Source organism: Morchella importuna (assembly GCF_003444635.1).
Source record: "Morchella importuna strain M04M26 chromosome Unknown Morimp01GS024, whole genome shotgun sequence".
Classification (NCBI taxonomy): domain Eukaryota; kingdom Fungi; phylum Ascomycota; class Pezizomycetes; order Pezizales; family Morchellaceae; genus Morchella; species Morchella importuna.
In genome coordinates, this window is record NW_025763421.1 from 348,010 (window position 1) to 363,842 (window position 15,833).

Here is a 15,833-nt window from a genome sequence, read left to right on the forward strand (position 1 = left end):
TAATAGAATTTCACATGCACTCGAGCCCCTAAGTATGTATTTGTGGGAAAAAGAACAAAACAAAGATACAAGTAATCTGCCAGATAACGCCCGCCCGTAAGATAATATGATATCATGAGAAATGCGGCGATTTGGAGTACAAGTTCTCCGAGATTGACACCGCCCGTAGTCCCAACCGGAGCCCTAACCGAATTCACCGCCATAAGTATAACTAGAGGGCACATGCCTCCACATGTTTACCCCCATAACAATATTGCCACCACGATACTTCTATTCTCTCTTACTCATCTTTTCATATCTCTTCTTCCTGGCGTTGTTGATTGATCTCTTCCGGAATTTGTTAAGCACATCTCTCCACAACACGCTTCTGAAAAGAAACAATGTTGTCACGACTGCCACCGGGGCTGCAATCGTCCAGAAGTACTTGTCCGAGTGTCGAATTCCAGGGAATTCCTCAAAATTCATACCAAAGTAACCGGTTAAGAAAGACATCGGGAGGAAGAGAATCGTTACGAGGGTTAGCATCTTCATCGACTCATTTTGGAGTGAGCCAATTGTGTTGAAAATCAAATCAATCATGTTGTCTGCTGCTCTCTTCATGGTCTCTACGTTCTGCGAGAGTATCAGTATAAAGTAACACAATGGCAAGGATCCGGGACCGAATCGAAAGGAAAGGCATTATAGAAATCACATACCTCAAGGAGTAACAACAGATGGTCGTCTACATCCCCTAGATAAGTCTTTGTAACCTCGCTAACCTCTACACCCTTGAAAGCTTTCGAAGTCCCCGAAAAACTTTTCTTGTGGTCCCTGAGTGACGAAACCAAGCCAACAACTGGTGAAATTGTACTTTTTAGGAGCGATAGCTCACTGGTGAGAATATAAAGTTCCTGTGACTGGGAAATAGATGGGTCGGTGAGCACGTCAAGTTCAAGCTCGGCTATCACATCTTGGTATGCTCCAACTACTGGGAATGCTAAATCAACTATGGCATCAATCTGTCATTTGTTAGGAATTTTTGTTTTGATTGAACGGGATTGGATTTCATACGATGGCCTGCATTATCATTGACGGGTCGCAGACGGACCGCAAAAGTGTGTTTGCCGAATAGAGTCGATTGAGAATTGGTGGTCTATTGAACAAGCTCCATTAGAAAACATAATAGTGGGACCAATTTCAACTCAAACGTACTCAACATCATCCGCAGAATGTTCGAAAAAGCTGATAACAGTGCCGTCGGCGGTCAAAAACATCGAAACTTGCTCTACACTCACGGCAAGTCCTTTCGATGCTAAGCTCGAGTGCCGTTCCATGTATCTGGCCGTTGGTAGCTAGGTTAGTCCAGGGCCGTGCTACGGCGAAGGCATTTGAAAGTTAGGATACTGACTGGGTGCGTTCTTTATTAGGTCCCCCATAGTACTTCTGAATTGTCTTTATTCTGTTCACCGGAGGACCATCCCCGTAGAGAAATTCCCTTGTATTTTCATCATTCTCCACTTTTTGGGTTACTAGGAATGTTAGAAAACTAAGACGATAATGTTATTCAGAGGGGGGGTGTGTGGAATTCACCTTCGTTTATATGGACCAATTTCAGCAGCGGGAGAATAACTGCGGGGCGCGGAAAGTTAGTTGAGTGATTCACGAGGGACTTCCTTAGGTGGGGTTACCAAAGGCATGGTCCGAGTACCTGAGACACGGTAACAAGGGCGCATTAGCAACTATAAATCCAAATAAATGGGCATAAAATAAGCTATAGAAATGGCTTACCAGTCGCATTTTGTCCTGTTCTTCGTGTTGAGGAGATCCTCAATTGCTGTGCCATTCCTTACGTCAACATTTTGACAACATTTTACCAAATCATCTATTGCTTATAATCACCTAATTTATGAAGCCCCTTATACTTTGCCAGAGCCTGGATACAGTCCCACGATAGACCTATATGTTGTTAGAAGCGCATTTTCAAAACTCGCGCCGCAGCGCCGGGATAATAGGGGTAAAGAATAAGAGGTTACCATTGCAATTTATCCACCGCACACCAACCCAGTCCTCCCTTGGTTTTTCTAAAAACGAGATCAAACTCGCATTTTCAAGCTCAGTCTGTACAATTTCATCTTCCGAGAAGTCGACTACAGTAATTCCGCATGCAGTGTGAATCTTCACCCTGGAATCCAAAGTTTCGTTTGGATCAAGCCCTGGTTCCTGTCCAGGAAGCTCTTCTTGATAGTTCTTTGATGCTAAGATAGTACCAGCTCGCCGTAAACGAAAGCGACCGCTGCTTGAATGCCGATGACCACTGAACGAGGGGGATTTGGGGCTTGACATATTGTTCAAATTCGCTTCGACATCCATGCCCTCCTCTTCTCCAGATGAACGGGGAGACGAGACCACGTTTGAATCGATGCGTGGGAGTCTTCTGCCCTGACGAGGTGGTTTGGATGGTAGCGAGCCGTAACCCATTTAAGGAGCTTTTGTGGGCAGATTTTGGTGGTTGTGTAAATAGAGCTTGAGCGTGAGTTCAAGTAACCGTTAACCGTCCGTGGTTGGCTTTGGTTTGGTTTAGTTTCCTATTTTCCCTTCTAAGGTTTTCAGCTCTCCAGCTTCTCGGCTGTAACAGCCAATGGCCAGATCCCTTGGCAAACAGGGCTGATGCTTATTGTGCCCAGTCGGCTACATGTAGTGGCGGCACTGGGGTCTGCTTACGAATATTAGCCAATCAAGTCTAAATATACGGGACTTTAAGCGATGCTAATCTCGAGATACATAAAGGCCTATATAATACTAAGGCGTTCAGTAAAAGCTTGTGAAAACAAGCATTGCAACGGGTCGTTGTATTTGTGGCCCAAGAACCTGTTTAAACACAATATAGTATGCGCTGAGCGTACCTTCTTACCTACGTCATGCAATAGGTATATGCACATTTATCGGATTACGCCAGTTAATGTGGTAGACGATTGCCGAATTTCCAAATGCACAAAGAAATCTCGCATTAGTAACGTAAAATAAGAAAGCATAGACAAAACATAAAGCTGCATAGAACTCCATATAAGCCTGATCTCCAGCTCAGCCAGCCTATCCATTCGTTCATCAGAGCAAAAACAGAGACATATGTGATCTAGAAGGTGTCACAAAAGGTAAAAGAGATTCACGGAGTGAGGGTTAGGGTTAGGTGTCCTACCCGAGTAAGAGTTGCCTACATACTAGCTCGTGAAAACACACGAAGGGATACTTGTACTCAGATTCCATGAAGCATCCCGGACCCCCGAGTCAGGTCTCATCTAGATGCCTAGCCCTAAATTCTTGGCGTCAAGTACCTTCGTAGACAAGTGTACTTAGCCAACCAGAAGAAAGCCAGCCCGGACACGAGAGACAAATGATTTGGTTATGCAAGCAATCGGACTCACCAATTAAAGAGCGACAGTATTGCCGGTGTTTCGTTTGTGGAAGCTAGCGACGCTTAAAAACTATCATCACCATTGCTCTTTTTTCTGACACGTTCGTTTAACGTCCCAATTAGTACTTGTGGGCACTACAATGTGCCTCACTAGTAGAGCAAGCGATGCGAAATATTTCTTTGCTTTTAAAATATAGAGAGTGTCTTTACTCGTCGTTATAATATGCCAACAGATAAAATGTACGCAGTGCAACTGTACTGGCTCAATCATGGAGTCTTTCGCGCCGATATGCTCGTAGTTTTCTTGCGTTTGATCCGGATCGACTGGACTGGCATGGGTCACCACCAAAATATGATTGTCATGCACAATTTACGCCCATATGCAGAGTCAGTCCAGTCCTGAAGCGCAAGAAAACTACGAGTATACTCTATGGTAATTGTGGGGGTCCGTCGAATCGGACGTCTGCGCCTCTGTTTGGGAGAACTGCTGCCGAAAGATAGATGCACTCCAATTAACACTGGTCAATCGACTGGTGGTTTGCCTTTTTTTGCCATTCTCAATGATCGAAGATCAGCTAGGGTTTTGTCAGAAACCGAGTATTTTGATGTACCATTTACTGGTTGGGTGTTAATGCTTTGCACAACTGTTTTCCCTATCCAGGAATATCAACTAAATTTTTAAGCCCTATAGCTACAAAAACTCGATATATTAGCTATTTCTAGATACATTAGGGTTGCCTCTTTGATAATAGGCCGAATATTAACCTTGGTTTTGCATGCATATGTAGGTACATCGTATACAAGTAGCTACGTAGCTAATTTCCGGTATATAAATGCGTAGTTAAATACTACATGTAAAATTTATATGGGAATATAGATCTATAGCTAGAGTAGATGCTCTCTATAATTAAGTACTCGAACCAAGATACTGGCCGCCCTCTAGCGCTGAATATAGAACGAATCGAAATCACGTAGAACTAATTAAATTCACTCCACATGGATGACCGCCCTTTCTACGCGTTTTTAAAATCCTATCAGGCATGATCTTAATTCAGGCGTGGCCAAACAAAATGTTTTGCGAACGGAGAGCGCTGATTGGTAAAGCCTGCCTTCTTCCACCAAATAGTGCATATCGCCGGTCTTCTGTGTGATCTATCATCTGTCTTCTCCGGCTTTCTGATAGAATTCTCACGACATGTACATGAGATAAAGAAACAAAGAAGTGTCTCCAACAAACGCAGGCATGCAGTACATACGTATATTCTACACAGTAAAGTCTACACGGGGTGGGATACATATGTACATGTACATACCTGTAGTTTTAAATTATGTAGTGTTCGATCGGGCCAGCTGTGTACTAGTCTCGTACCCATCCCCTACTTAGTAGCAAGCTTCTCGCCAGCAGGTCTGAAACATTATCTTCCCGACAAATGTTGGCCGACACTCTCGTCGGCCTCTGAAACGTGATATCGGGCTCTGAATTGTGATGTAGGAGCCGGCCCGACTTGTGATATAAAAGCCCGAAATATGATATAGGAAGCCGAATGTGATATCAGGGTCAGAATAAACATTAAGGGCCCGTTCGGACCGGTGCGGATTATATTAATGGATTATTAGGAAGTGTCAATTATTAGCGGATGGGTGAAATAATCCAAATAAGCAGAATAATGTGTTGAGCAGCGGGTTGGTTGGGGTGTGGTCGCGCTGGGGTGTGGTCGCGCTGGGGTGTGGTCGCGCTGGGGTGTGGTCGCGCTGCGCTGGGTGGGTAGGGTTGCGTTACGCGGTTGCTACCATAGAGCGGCTTTGCCTTATGTGAGGGGATCATGTTCCGGTTCATAGCCCATATGTGTAGATCATGTTGCGGTTTACCTGCTTAAATAGAGAGGTGCAACGCTGGTACTGTAGTTCCCTCCAAACCACTTCAACATCGCCTCCTCAATCAATGACAGATACTACCCAACTAGCACCTTATGGCTATACAGCTACTGGGAGGGTTAGAAAAAGACCTTTGAAAAATTCACAAAAAGAAAACTCTGTACCTGAACCAAACCGCTATGAAAAATTCAAGTACACCTACAGAAAATTTTTAAATTGTCCAGCTTGCTATAAGGATTTCAGTCACCGGCCAGACTCCCATAGAGCTGTTTGGCAGCATCTGCTTCACTTTGCTACTGTTGCCAAAGAACCAAAACATCAAAAGGCTAGGGATGCTCTTAAAGAAATAAGGGACCGGACACCTACTGGTATGTGAATTTTAATTCCGTATGCAGAATTATACTAATAATTTCTCAGAAGAAGTCAAAAAAAATAGGGAGAAAATTAGCTCGGCAGAATGGAGAGCTAGGAACCCTAAAAAAGCTAAGCGGGCTTCGGTCAAAGGTGCGACAAAACTCAAAATTGAAAGAAATTTGAGGAGAGCAGGAGAGTTTTCGGAGGAAAAGTTGAACAAATTGCTTGAAGAAAAGATGGTGGAATGGGATGCAGAGAATTAATTGTACTATTAGTTCAAGTTTTACATGAAATTCTATATTGAATTTGAGAGGATAAGACGTAGGTAGTAATTTCAAATGCGTAAACCGATAATGATATTGCTGTTGATTGCCTGTGGTTCGCAACTGTTAACGCAACTGTAACGGCAATATTATCTGTTAGCTAGGAGTATCGATTGGATTGTGGAGGGAAGGTATTGCGCAGTTGTATTAGGATTTGTAATGGGGTTTCTGTTATGTTCTTTGGGTTTCCGTTACGCGAGGTATGAGTCATCAATGGACTAGAGCCTGGATATATAAAGGGGTGTTGTCTCGTGTCTTTTCATACTTTCCTTCCTTTTCTTTTCTCTTCACGGAACTTCTTGTACTTATTCCACGAATACTACTTTGTTCTACACCTCGTCATAGGGCTGAACTAGTTAGTCATACTAGGCAAAGCCACTCCATAGTCCACAGTCTCGAATACCTATTGCTACGTCCTCCCCTCGGTTGTATTCCTTGGCATCATAGTCCCTACGTCCATAGACCCCCGTTACAGCAACTGTGAACGCAACTGTTTGACATATCATGTGTAACAGGGCCACAGTAGGGCTGTTACAAAAATACCTGTTCTACCAGTCAAGCCATACGGCCCTAGGTTAACCGCAGCTGGTTCTTCATCGATGGGTGAAGAGAAGGGCAGATGAGCCCCTACCTCTATTGGTATAGAGGGTAGAGATCCTGGCGAGCAAGAAGTCTTACAAGTCAAGCTAGACGACTGGACCAAAACTAGAGCAGCAGGACGAGCAGACCAAATAAGGAAGGGTAACCCCAAACATAAGTTACCCTACCTTGGCATTCAACCTTTGAGGCGCAATAACTTTGCAGCCGATGCCCGGAAAATATGCTTTACCACGTCAGAAAGGATCCTGGCGATGCTCCGGTCCATTTGGGGTGGTTGAATGAACGCATTGCGGAGTTGAGAAAACACTGCAAAATAAACACGTTTTAGACCCCCAAAAATAACCCCCGGAGCGTCGAACCGCCGGAACCCTCCTGTTTCAGCCCGGTGCATCTTTGGGGGGAGTAAGAGTGCGACCCAAACTACCAAAGCAAACCTTTGCTTTAAAAACACCCAAATCTATTCTAAATACTCTGAATAAGCAAATGCTGTCTGGTCGGCTGTTTCCTCTAGTTCCTAGGATCCCGACCCTTTCTTGGCAAGGATTGCGAGATTTGACTCGGACGAAAATTCGTCCGCGGTGTGGTAGCAACTCTTCTCCTCCCCCCTGATAGAAAATAGGTGGTGCCCCCAGATTATTTGAAAGGCGGACGGCCAGTGAAAAAAGGAAAGAGGTAATGAAGGAAGGGGCGCCGAACTTCCATAAAGGAACTCGGTTGCCCCAGCTTGGTTTCGGGGGGATCAGCGAGTCTTTACCAGCGAGGAGCCCCCTTAAAGTTATTAAGTTTCTAGACTACAAATAACGATCAAACAAATGAAACTCTATCTTTCCATCGAACGAGCCGAAAGGATAGCTTGTCGAATTCCTTTCTGCCTATCTACCTGATCGAAGTCACGGTCGCGCCCTTTCAAGGCACCCCCGTTACAGTATAACTTTAAGCTCCTCGCTTAAAGAACCCCACGAGAAAGAAAAAAAAACCTACCTGAACACCTAGGACCACTTTCAAGGCTGAAATAACCGAGCAGTTAGCTTTTTTTTTTTCAGCTCAGGCTGGCATGGGAGAGGCTAACACTTTACTATGGTCTCCACTGTATCCGTCAGAGGGTTATAGCGCCCACATTCGCTCAAAGGGTTATAGCGCCCACATTCGCTCAAAGGGTTATAGCGCCCAGCTTCGCTCGGAAAGGAGACCACATTCAGGATCGCTCCTAGAAAATCCTGATAGTCCCATTGACCAACAGCCCCCATTCCCCATCTGGGCCCCAGTCCCAACCAAAGTCAACGTTACTTCGTCCACGATGACGGCAGGAAGAGTCCGGAAGAGGGGGATAACTGGCTTTCTTCTGGCGCCACCATGCCTCGTAATATGCTTGGAGAGCCAGTCTTTGTCTCTCCCTTGCCTCTTCTTGGACCACTCGCTGCCGCATCCACTCAGCTCCCCTTCCATCTCGCGCAATCTCATCCCGCATCCACCGCACCTGTTCCCGTTTCTCCATCAGTGCCGCACGGACACGAGCCTGACCAACACTTCTGTCCCCTGGTTGGGAGAAGGGATAAGGACGACGGTAATCCTCCCGAGTCAGAAATGGGACCTGGTTGAAATGGCCATCGAAGGTCGAGGTCTCCAAACTCCGAGGAACAGCATGCCTGTGGAAGCATTAGCGGTAGTAAGAAGAGGTTACACAACTCGCTGGATCATGCCTACCTCATAGCACTCCGTGATCGGACGGCTTTACGAGCAACTCTCCGAGCGTGGATGGTGTTACCACCATCCAGCTCCAGGAGATCAGTAACAACCGCACCAGTTGAGGATCTAAGCCTTGTCCCCCGCCGAGATCGACTAGCGTTAGATAAAAACGCTTGTACAATAGACGAATTGATCGCAATGAACAAAGAGAGGAATAGAATAAAGAAAAACATTATTGCTGAAAGGAGGTGATAAATTTGGTGTTGGGTGTGGAAAGATCGAACTCCCTGGAGTGTAGAATGAATAGAAGGAAAAGAATTCTTACCCTCCTTAGTTCGACGGATACCCCGCTTTTATAAGCGAACTCCTATTCCAGTTCCGAGAATCAGCGTGGTTAGCCGAAGCAGGAGTTCGGTCCGGCTTTAACCGAACCCGGCACTAACCGTGGAAGGAGACAAGGACACCAAGTTTACCTGGTCTGAGGGATAGGAGCATGCGTTCGAAGTCCTGAAAGAGGCCTTCCATCCGCCCCCGTACTAGCCCACTTTGATGCCGAGCTAGCTACCAAGATTGAGACCGATGCCTCCAACTTCGCTAAATCTAGCATACCGTCCCAATTCCACCGAGATGACAACAAGTGGTATCCAGGAGTCTTTTACTCCAAAATGATGTCACAAGCCGAACGGAATTATGACGTTCACGACAAGGAGTTAGGTGCCATTGTGTCATGCTTCAACGAGCGAAGTCTCCCAGGAGAAACCTCCAGCCGGAGGGAAACCCCCGGTGGAGAAAAAACCAGAACCCAGAACCAGCGGGTAATGGTGGACAAAATGGAATAGTCCCCCCGGTTGGTGGCGATCCCAACCCGGGAGGGGACTCAGATAGTTCAGATTCGGAGCCTGAGTATGGAGATAGGAGAGGATGGCGGAGATACCTCAGGAAGATGCTGGAGAAGCAGCAGACAGAGCTCCTGGCCTCCATGACACAGTTCATGAGACCTCCGGCCCCCTCACACCCCTCCGCTGCCTCCAGGGCCCGAGAACCAAAGGCACACCCTCAGGCCAAGTTCAATGGCAAAGCAAACAATGTGGAGACCTTCATCAGGCAATGTGAGAATGTCTTCTCCATTGAAAGCCAGTTCTTTACCTACGAAGAGGTTAGGATCCGATATGCTGGTAACCTGATGGAAGGAGATGCTCCGGTCAAGTGGTATGAAGCTTACCACAACTCTATCGACCAAGCTTCTGCCAACCGGGTAGCTGGGATGTCTGTGGTGTTAGATGAGAAATGGAAGTGCTGGGATTCCTTTGTGGATGCTCTCAGAGCAGCCTTTGGCGAAGCTATCTCTAGGGATGATGCGGCAGCCCAATGGAAGGCCCTTACCCTCACAGCCAAGGGTCAGTTAGTGGATGATAAGATCCTCAGTTCCCATATTTCCGAACCTAGGCATGAGTTGGGCTCGCTTTACCTCCGTTACACCTCTGGGTTTCCTCCAGCCTGGGTTCGCCAAGGGGTTGTCCCCGGAATCCCATAGAGGTACACCACCCCCGGAGTCACCTTCTGCGTTCCTACAAAGATACGGTCACGGTCGTCACCAACCAGCAAAAAAAAAAGGGGGGGGGCGCTGAAACCGAGATAAGCTCGATGGGCGGCCAACCTCGCGGAGTTTGACTTCAAAGTTGTATACCGCCCTGGAAAACTAAAAACGCCAAACCAGACATCTTGTCGCGGCGTTGGGACCACGCCCTTAAAGAGGGGGGTAAGGCTCATCAAGACCCTGAAATTCTTGTTTAAGCCAGGACAACTTATAATGGGTTCTGTCCAACACCCGATCGTTATGATCAACTCAGCATGTGCAAGATCAGCCCAAATCTGCAAACTCACACCGGTGCTCCTGGATGAAATCTGGGCTCAAGCAGCCTTAGATCCAGAGTACCTTTCTTTGAAAAAAGCCATTGAGAACACCTCTGGGAATCTGGTGAACCGATACCTGACTTTAAAGGACGGACACGTCTTCTATAAGGAAAGGTGGTACATTCCAAATCATCGGGAACTGAAGCTCAAGATCCTGAGCGCCTTACATGATTCGAAGACTGCTGGTCACTTTGGACAATTCAAAACGGCAGAACGCCTTCGGGGACTGTCCTTTGCCAAAAGATGGACAACAATGTGGAAGAATACGTTCAGAGTTGCGATACATGTCAACGCGCTAAAGCCTCAAACACACAAGAAGAAAGGGATGTTGCAACCTTTAGAGGTCCTCTCTATTCCTTGGAGTTCCATTTCAATGGACTTTATCACCAAAGCAACCATCGAAGAACTTGCTCAAATCTTCCTCCGGGAGATATGGCGACTGCATGGACTTCCTGAGGAGATTATCTCCGATCAGGACTCTAGATTCGAAACATATCGTCCTCAAACTGACAGGCAAACTGAGAGAGTCAACCAAACGCTAGAACAGTATCTCAAAAAACTATTGCTTCTGTCAGCGGGACGATTGGGCAGAGTTACTCCCGCTTGCCAAGTACGCCTACAACACGGCCACCCAAGAGTCAACCAAAGCATCGCCATTCTACGCGAACTATAGGTTTCAACCAGATTCCACTTGGCCCTCACTTAAACGGAAACTAGACAACTTCGACGAGTCCAGCGCGGCACAAGCACGGCAGAAAAAATGGTATGATCAGAAACAGATGAGTGCTCCAGAACTGAAGGTTAGGGACGAGGTGATGCTGGACCGATGCAACATCTTAACCAAGTGACCCTCAAATAAGCTAGACCACCAAAAAAAAAAAAAAAAAAAAAAAATTGGGTCCCTTTGAGGTTGTCGGGAAACTTGGCGTCGCGTCCTACAGGCTGAATCTACCCACTCAGTGGAACATTCATGATATCTTCCATATATCTCTGCTGGACCCTCAACGAGCTATACTGCTTCCACCTCCGGATGAGGTTCAAGGGGAAGACAGTTACGTTCTCAAGAAAATAGCCGATAGCCAATGACAGCAGGCTGGTCGTGGGAAGAAGTTCGTGCAATATCGGATTACCTGGGAGGGTTATCTCTCAGAAGACTCTTGGGAACCGTACAAATTGTTGTAAGGAATGGCAGACGAGCCACTCCGAGAGTTCCATGCGAAGTATCCCCGAAAATCATGGGACGCATGGTAATACAGGAAAGTGCGGGAAACCGAGACGACGGAGTGTTCTGGGATAAGCGTGGAGAAAACGAGTCTCCCCTTGTTAGGTCACACGTTTCACTTGAAGTTTCCTTTGTCAATAGAAATGGATGCAAAAAATAGAGTGTAACGGAGCCATTTCAACTGTCTGGTGTATGAGTACACACAGGGCCCGGTTACATGCTGAGAGTTATTGATAGAAGCCAGTTGCACAGTGACATGCAAGTACCGGCAGTGTGGTTAGCTACCAGCTGTCAGAGTAACTACATTCTGAGCGCTAGGAAGAGGATCTATTCATGGGAGCAATGATTGACGAGTCTATGCCTCGCCAATGATTAGAAGGCCAGCCAGAGTGAAGCTCTGAGTGCTCGGCGATCCTCTACATCCTCTGAGCATGATAAGTCCGCCGGTAGTGGCAGGGACTATGCCTGGGAAAGTCTACAATAAGTGAAGAGCTCTACAGCAATGATTAAGCTTACGCCTGAGCGGTAGCTCATTCATGCAGGTCCCGGTTGTGCGACAATCAAGACTGCAGGTGTTACAAAGGCTTTGACTAAGGGTGGTTGCCTTCGGAACCGGAAGCACCCGCTAACGCTTAGAGAGAAGCGGGGTAGCGGTGGTATTGCTTCCCTTCCGCTAGAAGGGATCACCAGAACTTAGTAAGGGAGTAGGAGCAGGGAATGGAATCCTTTGGAGTATAAGTACTCAGGATCCTTCCCGCCCAACTATCCGATTTCCTGATTTCTATCTTGCACGGCCAAATCCTTTCTCTCGGATTCTAGCGATACGAGGAAAGGCTGTCCCCGTTACATTGAGTTTGTATGGAATGATTATTAGAGCTACATTTTCTTGTATGCTCATAACGTACCATACCAAAAACCCTAGGTTAGACTCGGGACGAGTCTACCGGAGGGAGGAGTAGTGTAACAGGGCCACAGTAGGGCTGTTACAAAAATACCTGTTCTACCAGTCAAGCCATACGGCCCTAGGTTAACCGCAGCTGGTTCTTCATCGATGGGTGAAGAGAAGGGCAGATGAGCCCCTACCTCTATTGGTATAGAGGGTAGAGATCCTGGCGAGCAAGAAGTCTTACAAGTCAAGCTAGACGACTGGACCAAAACTAGAGCAGCAGGACGAGCAGACCAAATAAGGAAGGGTAACCCCAAACATAAGTTACCCTACCTTGGCATTCAACCTTTGAGGCGCAATAACTTTGCAGCCGATGCCCGGAAAATATGCTTTACCACGTCAGAAAGGATCCTGGCGATGCTCCGGTCCATTTGGGGTGGTTGAATGAACGCATTGCGGAGTTGAGGAAACACTGCAAAATAAACACGTTTTAGACCCCCAAAAATAACCCCCGGAGCGTCGAACCGCCGGAACCCTCCTGTTTCAGCCCGGTGCATCTTTGGGGGGAGTAAGAGTGCGACCCAAACTACCAAAGCAAACCTTTGCTTTAAAAACACCCAAATCTATTCTAAATACTCTGAATAAGCAAATGCTGTCTGGTCGGCTGTTTCCTCTAGTTCCTAGGATCCCGACCCTTTCTTGGCAAGGATTGCGAGATTTGACTCGGACGAAAATTCGTCCGCGGTGTGGTAGCAACTCTTCTCCTCCCCCCTGATAGAAAATAGGTGGTGCCCCCAGATTATTTGAAAGGCGGACGGCCAGTGAAAAAAGGAAAGAGGTAATGAAGGAAGGGGCGCCGAACTTCCATAAAGGAACTCGGTTGCCCCAGCTTGGTTTCGGGGGGATCAGCGAGTCTTTACCAGCGAGGAGCCCCCTTAAAGTTATTAAGTTTCTAGACTACAAATAACGATCAAACAAATGAAACTCTATCTTTCCATCGAACGAGCCGAAAGGATAGCTTGTCGAATTCCTTTCTGCCTATCTACCTGATCGAAGTCACGGTCGCGCCCTTTCAAGGCACCCCCGTTACATCATGTTGCGGTTTACCAACATAATGTGTATATCATATTCCGGTTCATACTATGAATCATACTGGTTCATACTATGAATCGTACCGGTTCACGTAGATCCTCAATTCTAGTAGTGCTTCATTTAACAATACTTCAAATCCGCAATTGTACTCAATAATTGATACCTTTCAGTCACAACTTGCAACTATGTCAGAACCGCGTGCATCATGGATGGAAGAGATGGAGAAAACTCTTATTCAAGCCCTACTGGTGGAAGTTCAGAAGGGCAAAAGAGCTGAGAATGGTTTTAAGAAGGAATCATACACCAACGCACTTCTTGAAATCAATCAAAAACATTCGTCTCAATTGGACTTTAGTCAAGTGAAAAATAAGTTGGGCGCGGTTAGTATTTTGAGTTTAATTGAACATATACTAAGTACGTTTGCGATACTAATATATTCATTTACTATTAGCTCAAACGCAAATATGACGTTTTTTCATCATTGAAAAACAATAGCGGATTTGGTTGGGATGAGGAGAATCAAATGCCAACCGCACCTGAAGATGTTTGGTATCGTTACTTAGGGCCCGTTCGGACAACCTTAGATTATTTCTTCGGGTTATTGGACAGACTGGATTATCAGGTAGCGGAAGTGATAATCATAATACTCATAATAAGTGGATAATCTACACGTCCGGATAACGTTAGCTCTCAGGATATCTGTGTTGTGTGGGAATAATTACCTCCGAAGGTGATTGTTTTCTTGGCGGATTATTGGGATAATCAGGAGTTCCGAATGTTGGATTATTCAATTGCACGAACAGCATAGATTATTGTGATAATCCAAAAGTCGATAATCCGTCAGATTATCGTCAATAATCTAGATTATTGGGTTGTCCGAACGGGCCCTTAAAAGTAATATCATTGCCTATCGATTTAACAGTATAATACATCTAATATACAGTAACAATAGGCTCATCCTGCAGCAAGAGAATTTCGAAAAAAACCGTTAAGCAGTTTTGATGACTTGTCTCAACTTTTTTTGGGCATGCAGGCAACGGGAGAATATGCTATTATACCTACAACCTATGGATCATGGGAATTATTAGAAAATAAACGTTATTACAAACGGAAGTCCGATATGTTGGATTCAACGCCCTTCAGTACAATAGAATCGGAAAATATTGAGACCCCGATTCGAACGCAAGAATCAATCATCGATACTCAATTCATGTCACCATCACCGTATTATAATACAAATGCAATCGCTCCTCAATTCACCACTAACTACATACCGTCTCAACCAGATACATATCCTAAACAGAAAAAAATTCGCAGCAGTACAGGTAGAGATATTGCCGAAGCGTTGGGCAATATCAATAAAACTGCTCAGGATCTTAGTATCAGTAAAGTCCAACAGGCGATTACGATACTGCAGGAGGAATATGAACAAACATATATGACCGAGGATATGATACTAGCTATGAGTATATTTGAGTCAACCATCAAAGCGGAAATGTTTATTGTTATGAAGAGTGGATGTATTCGCAATGGATGGTTAGAGCGGGAGTTGGAAAAACTGAGAACTTAATTTTGCATACCTATTTGTTTTCTTCATATCGAAGTCCTAGTACCCATATTCTTCGGTTTATAATTATTTGAATAATCCTTCCACATTTGTTCCGCTATTTCTTCCCTCAATTTTACCATATTGGAATCCTTTTTATCAGGCTCATATTTTCGGGTTTCTGGAGAAGCTCCGAGTGTATCAGTAGCAAACCTATCTCTTGAACGATTTTCTATCTCCTCCTGTTCCCAGTTATTTATTTCATTGGTAGGACTGTGTAGACGAATGAAGTTATGCAATGCTGTCAATGCAATAACTATTTTTACTTGCGTTTCGAAAGTATACTCAGGTTGGGATCGAAGAATAGAAAATCGACGTTTTAAAACACCAAGAATTCTTTCTATAGCATTTCTCAATTGGGAATGACGTAAATTGAATAATTCTTCTTTCGTTTGTGGTATACGTTATTTATTATTTTATTAGCTATTGACGGATTTGGTTGTTGATATACCAGGAGGAAGAAAAATTTGTCACCTTTGCCCGGCTTGCATTTGTTCCTGTAAATGATATCTTATTCCTCGATACGGAGTAAGAAACCCTTTTCGCAAACCATACCCAGCATCTGCAAGAAAGTATTTTCCGTCCGGTACAATAAAGTCTTGAGATAGTGCATGTTGAAGAACACGTGAATCATGAGCGGATCCTTCCCAACCTGCTAGAATATAGCAAAATTGCAAATTGAATTTGCAAGCAGCTAAAACGTTCTGTGACACCGCTCCCTTTCTATTCCGAAACCTGACAGCTTCAGTGGTACGTACTCTTGCAAGTATATGTGTGCCATCAATTGCGCCAATACAGTCTTTGAAATACGGAAACATCTTCGGATTTTTAGCTATCTCTGGAGGTATAGCTGTTGATGGGAATAAGACGAAATCATTATAAAG

The 15,833-nt window shown here is 45.3% G+C and overlaps 3 protein-coding genes across 3 annotated transcripts; 2 read left to right on the forward strand and 1 right to left on the reverse strand.

The window, feature by feature from the left end:
* Window positions 1-270: 270 nt before the first annotated feature.
* LAJ45_07526 (uncharacterized protein) lies at window positions 271-2,457 on the reverse strand (the record flags this gene model as incomplete). The annotated part of the gene is made up of 10 exons (XM_046117083.1): window positions 271-612; window positions 696-998; window positions 1,051-1,132; window positions 1,192-1,317; window positions 1,388-1,508; window positions 1,570-1,608; window positions 1,668-1,687; window positions 1,768-1,813; window positions 1,879-1,935; window positions 2,013-2,457. 10 exons carry the CDS (start codon window positions 2,455-2,457, stop codon window positions 271-273), a joined length of 1,581 nt encoding a protein of 526 aa, XP_045969728.1.
* Window positions 2,458-5,333: 2,876 nt separating this feature from the next.
* Window positions 5,334-5,883, forward strand: LAJ45_07527 (uncharacterized protein; the record flags this gene model as incomplete). Its single annotated transcript, XM_046117084.1, has 2 exons — window positions 5,334-5,634; window positions 5,684-5,883. 2 exons carry the CDS (start codon window positions 5,334-5,336, stop codon window positions 5,881-5,883), a joined length of 501 nt encoding a protein of 166 aa, XP_045969729.1.
* Window positions 5,884-10,039: 4,156 nt separating this feature from the next.
* Window positions 10,040-10,816, forward strand: LAJ45_07528 (uncharacterized protein; the record flags this gene model as incomplete). Its single annotated transcript, XM_046117085.1, has 1 exon — window positions 10,040-10,816. One exon carries the CDS (start codon window positions 10,040-10,042, stop codon window positions 10,814-10,816), a length of 777 nt encoding a protein of 258 aa, XP_045969730.1.
* Between the last annotated feature and the right edge of the window lie 5,017 nt (window positions 10,817-15,833).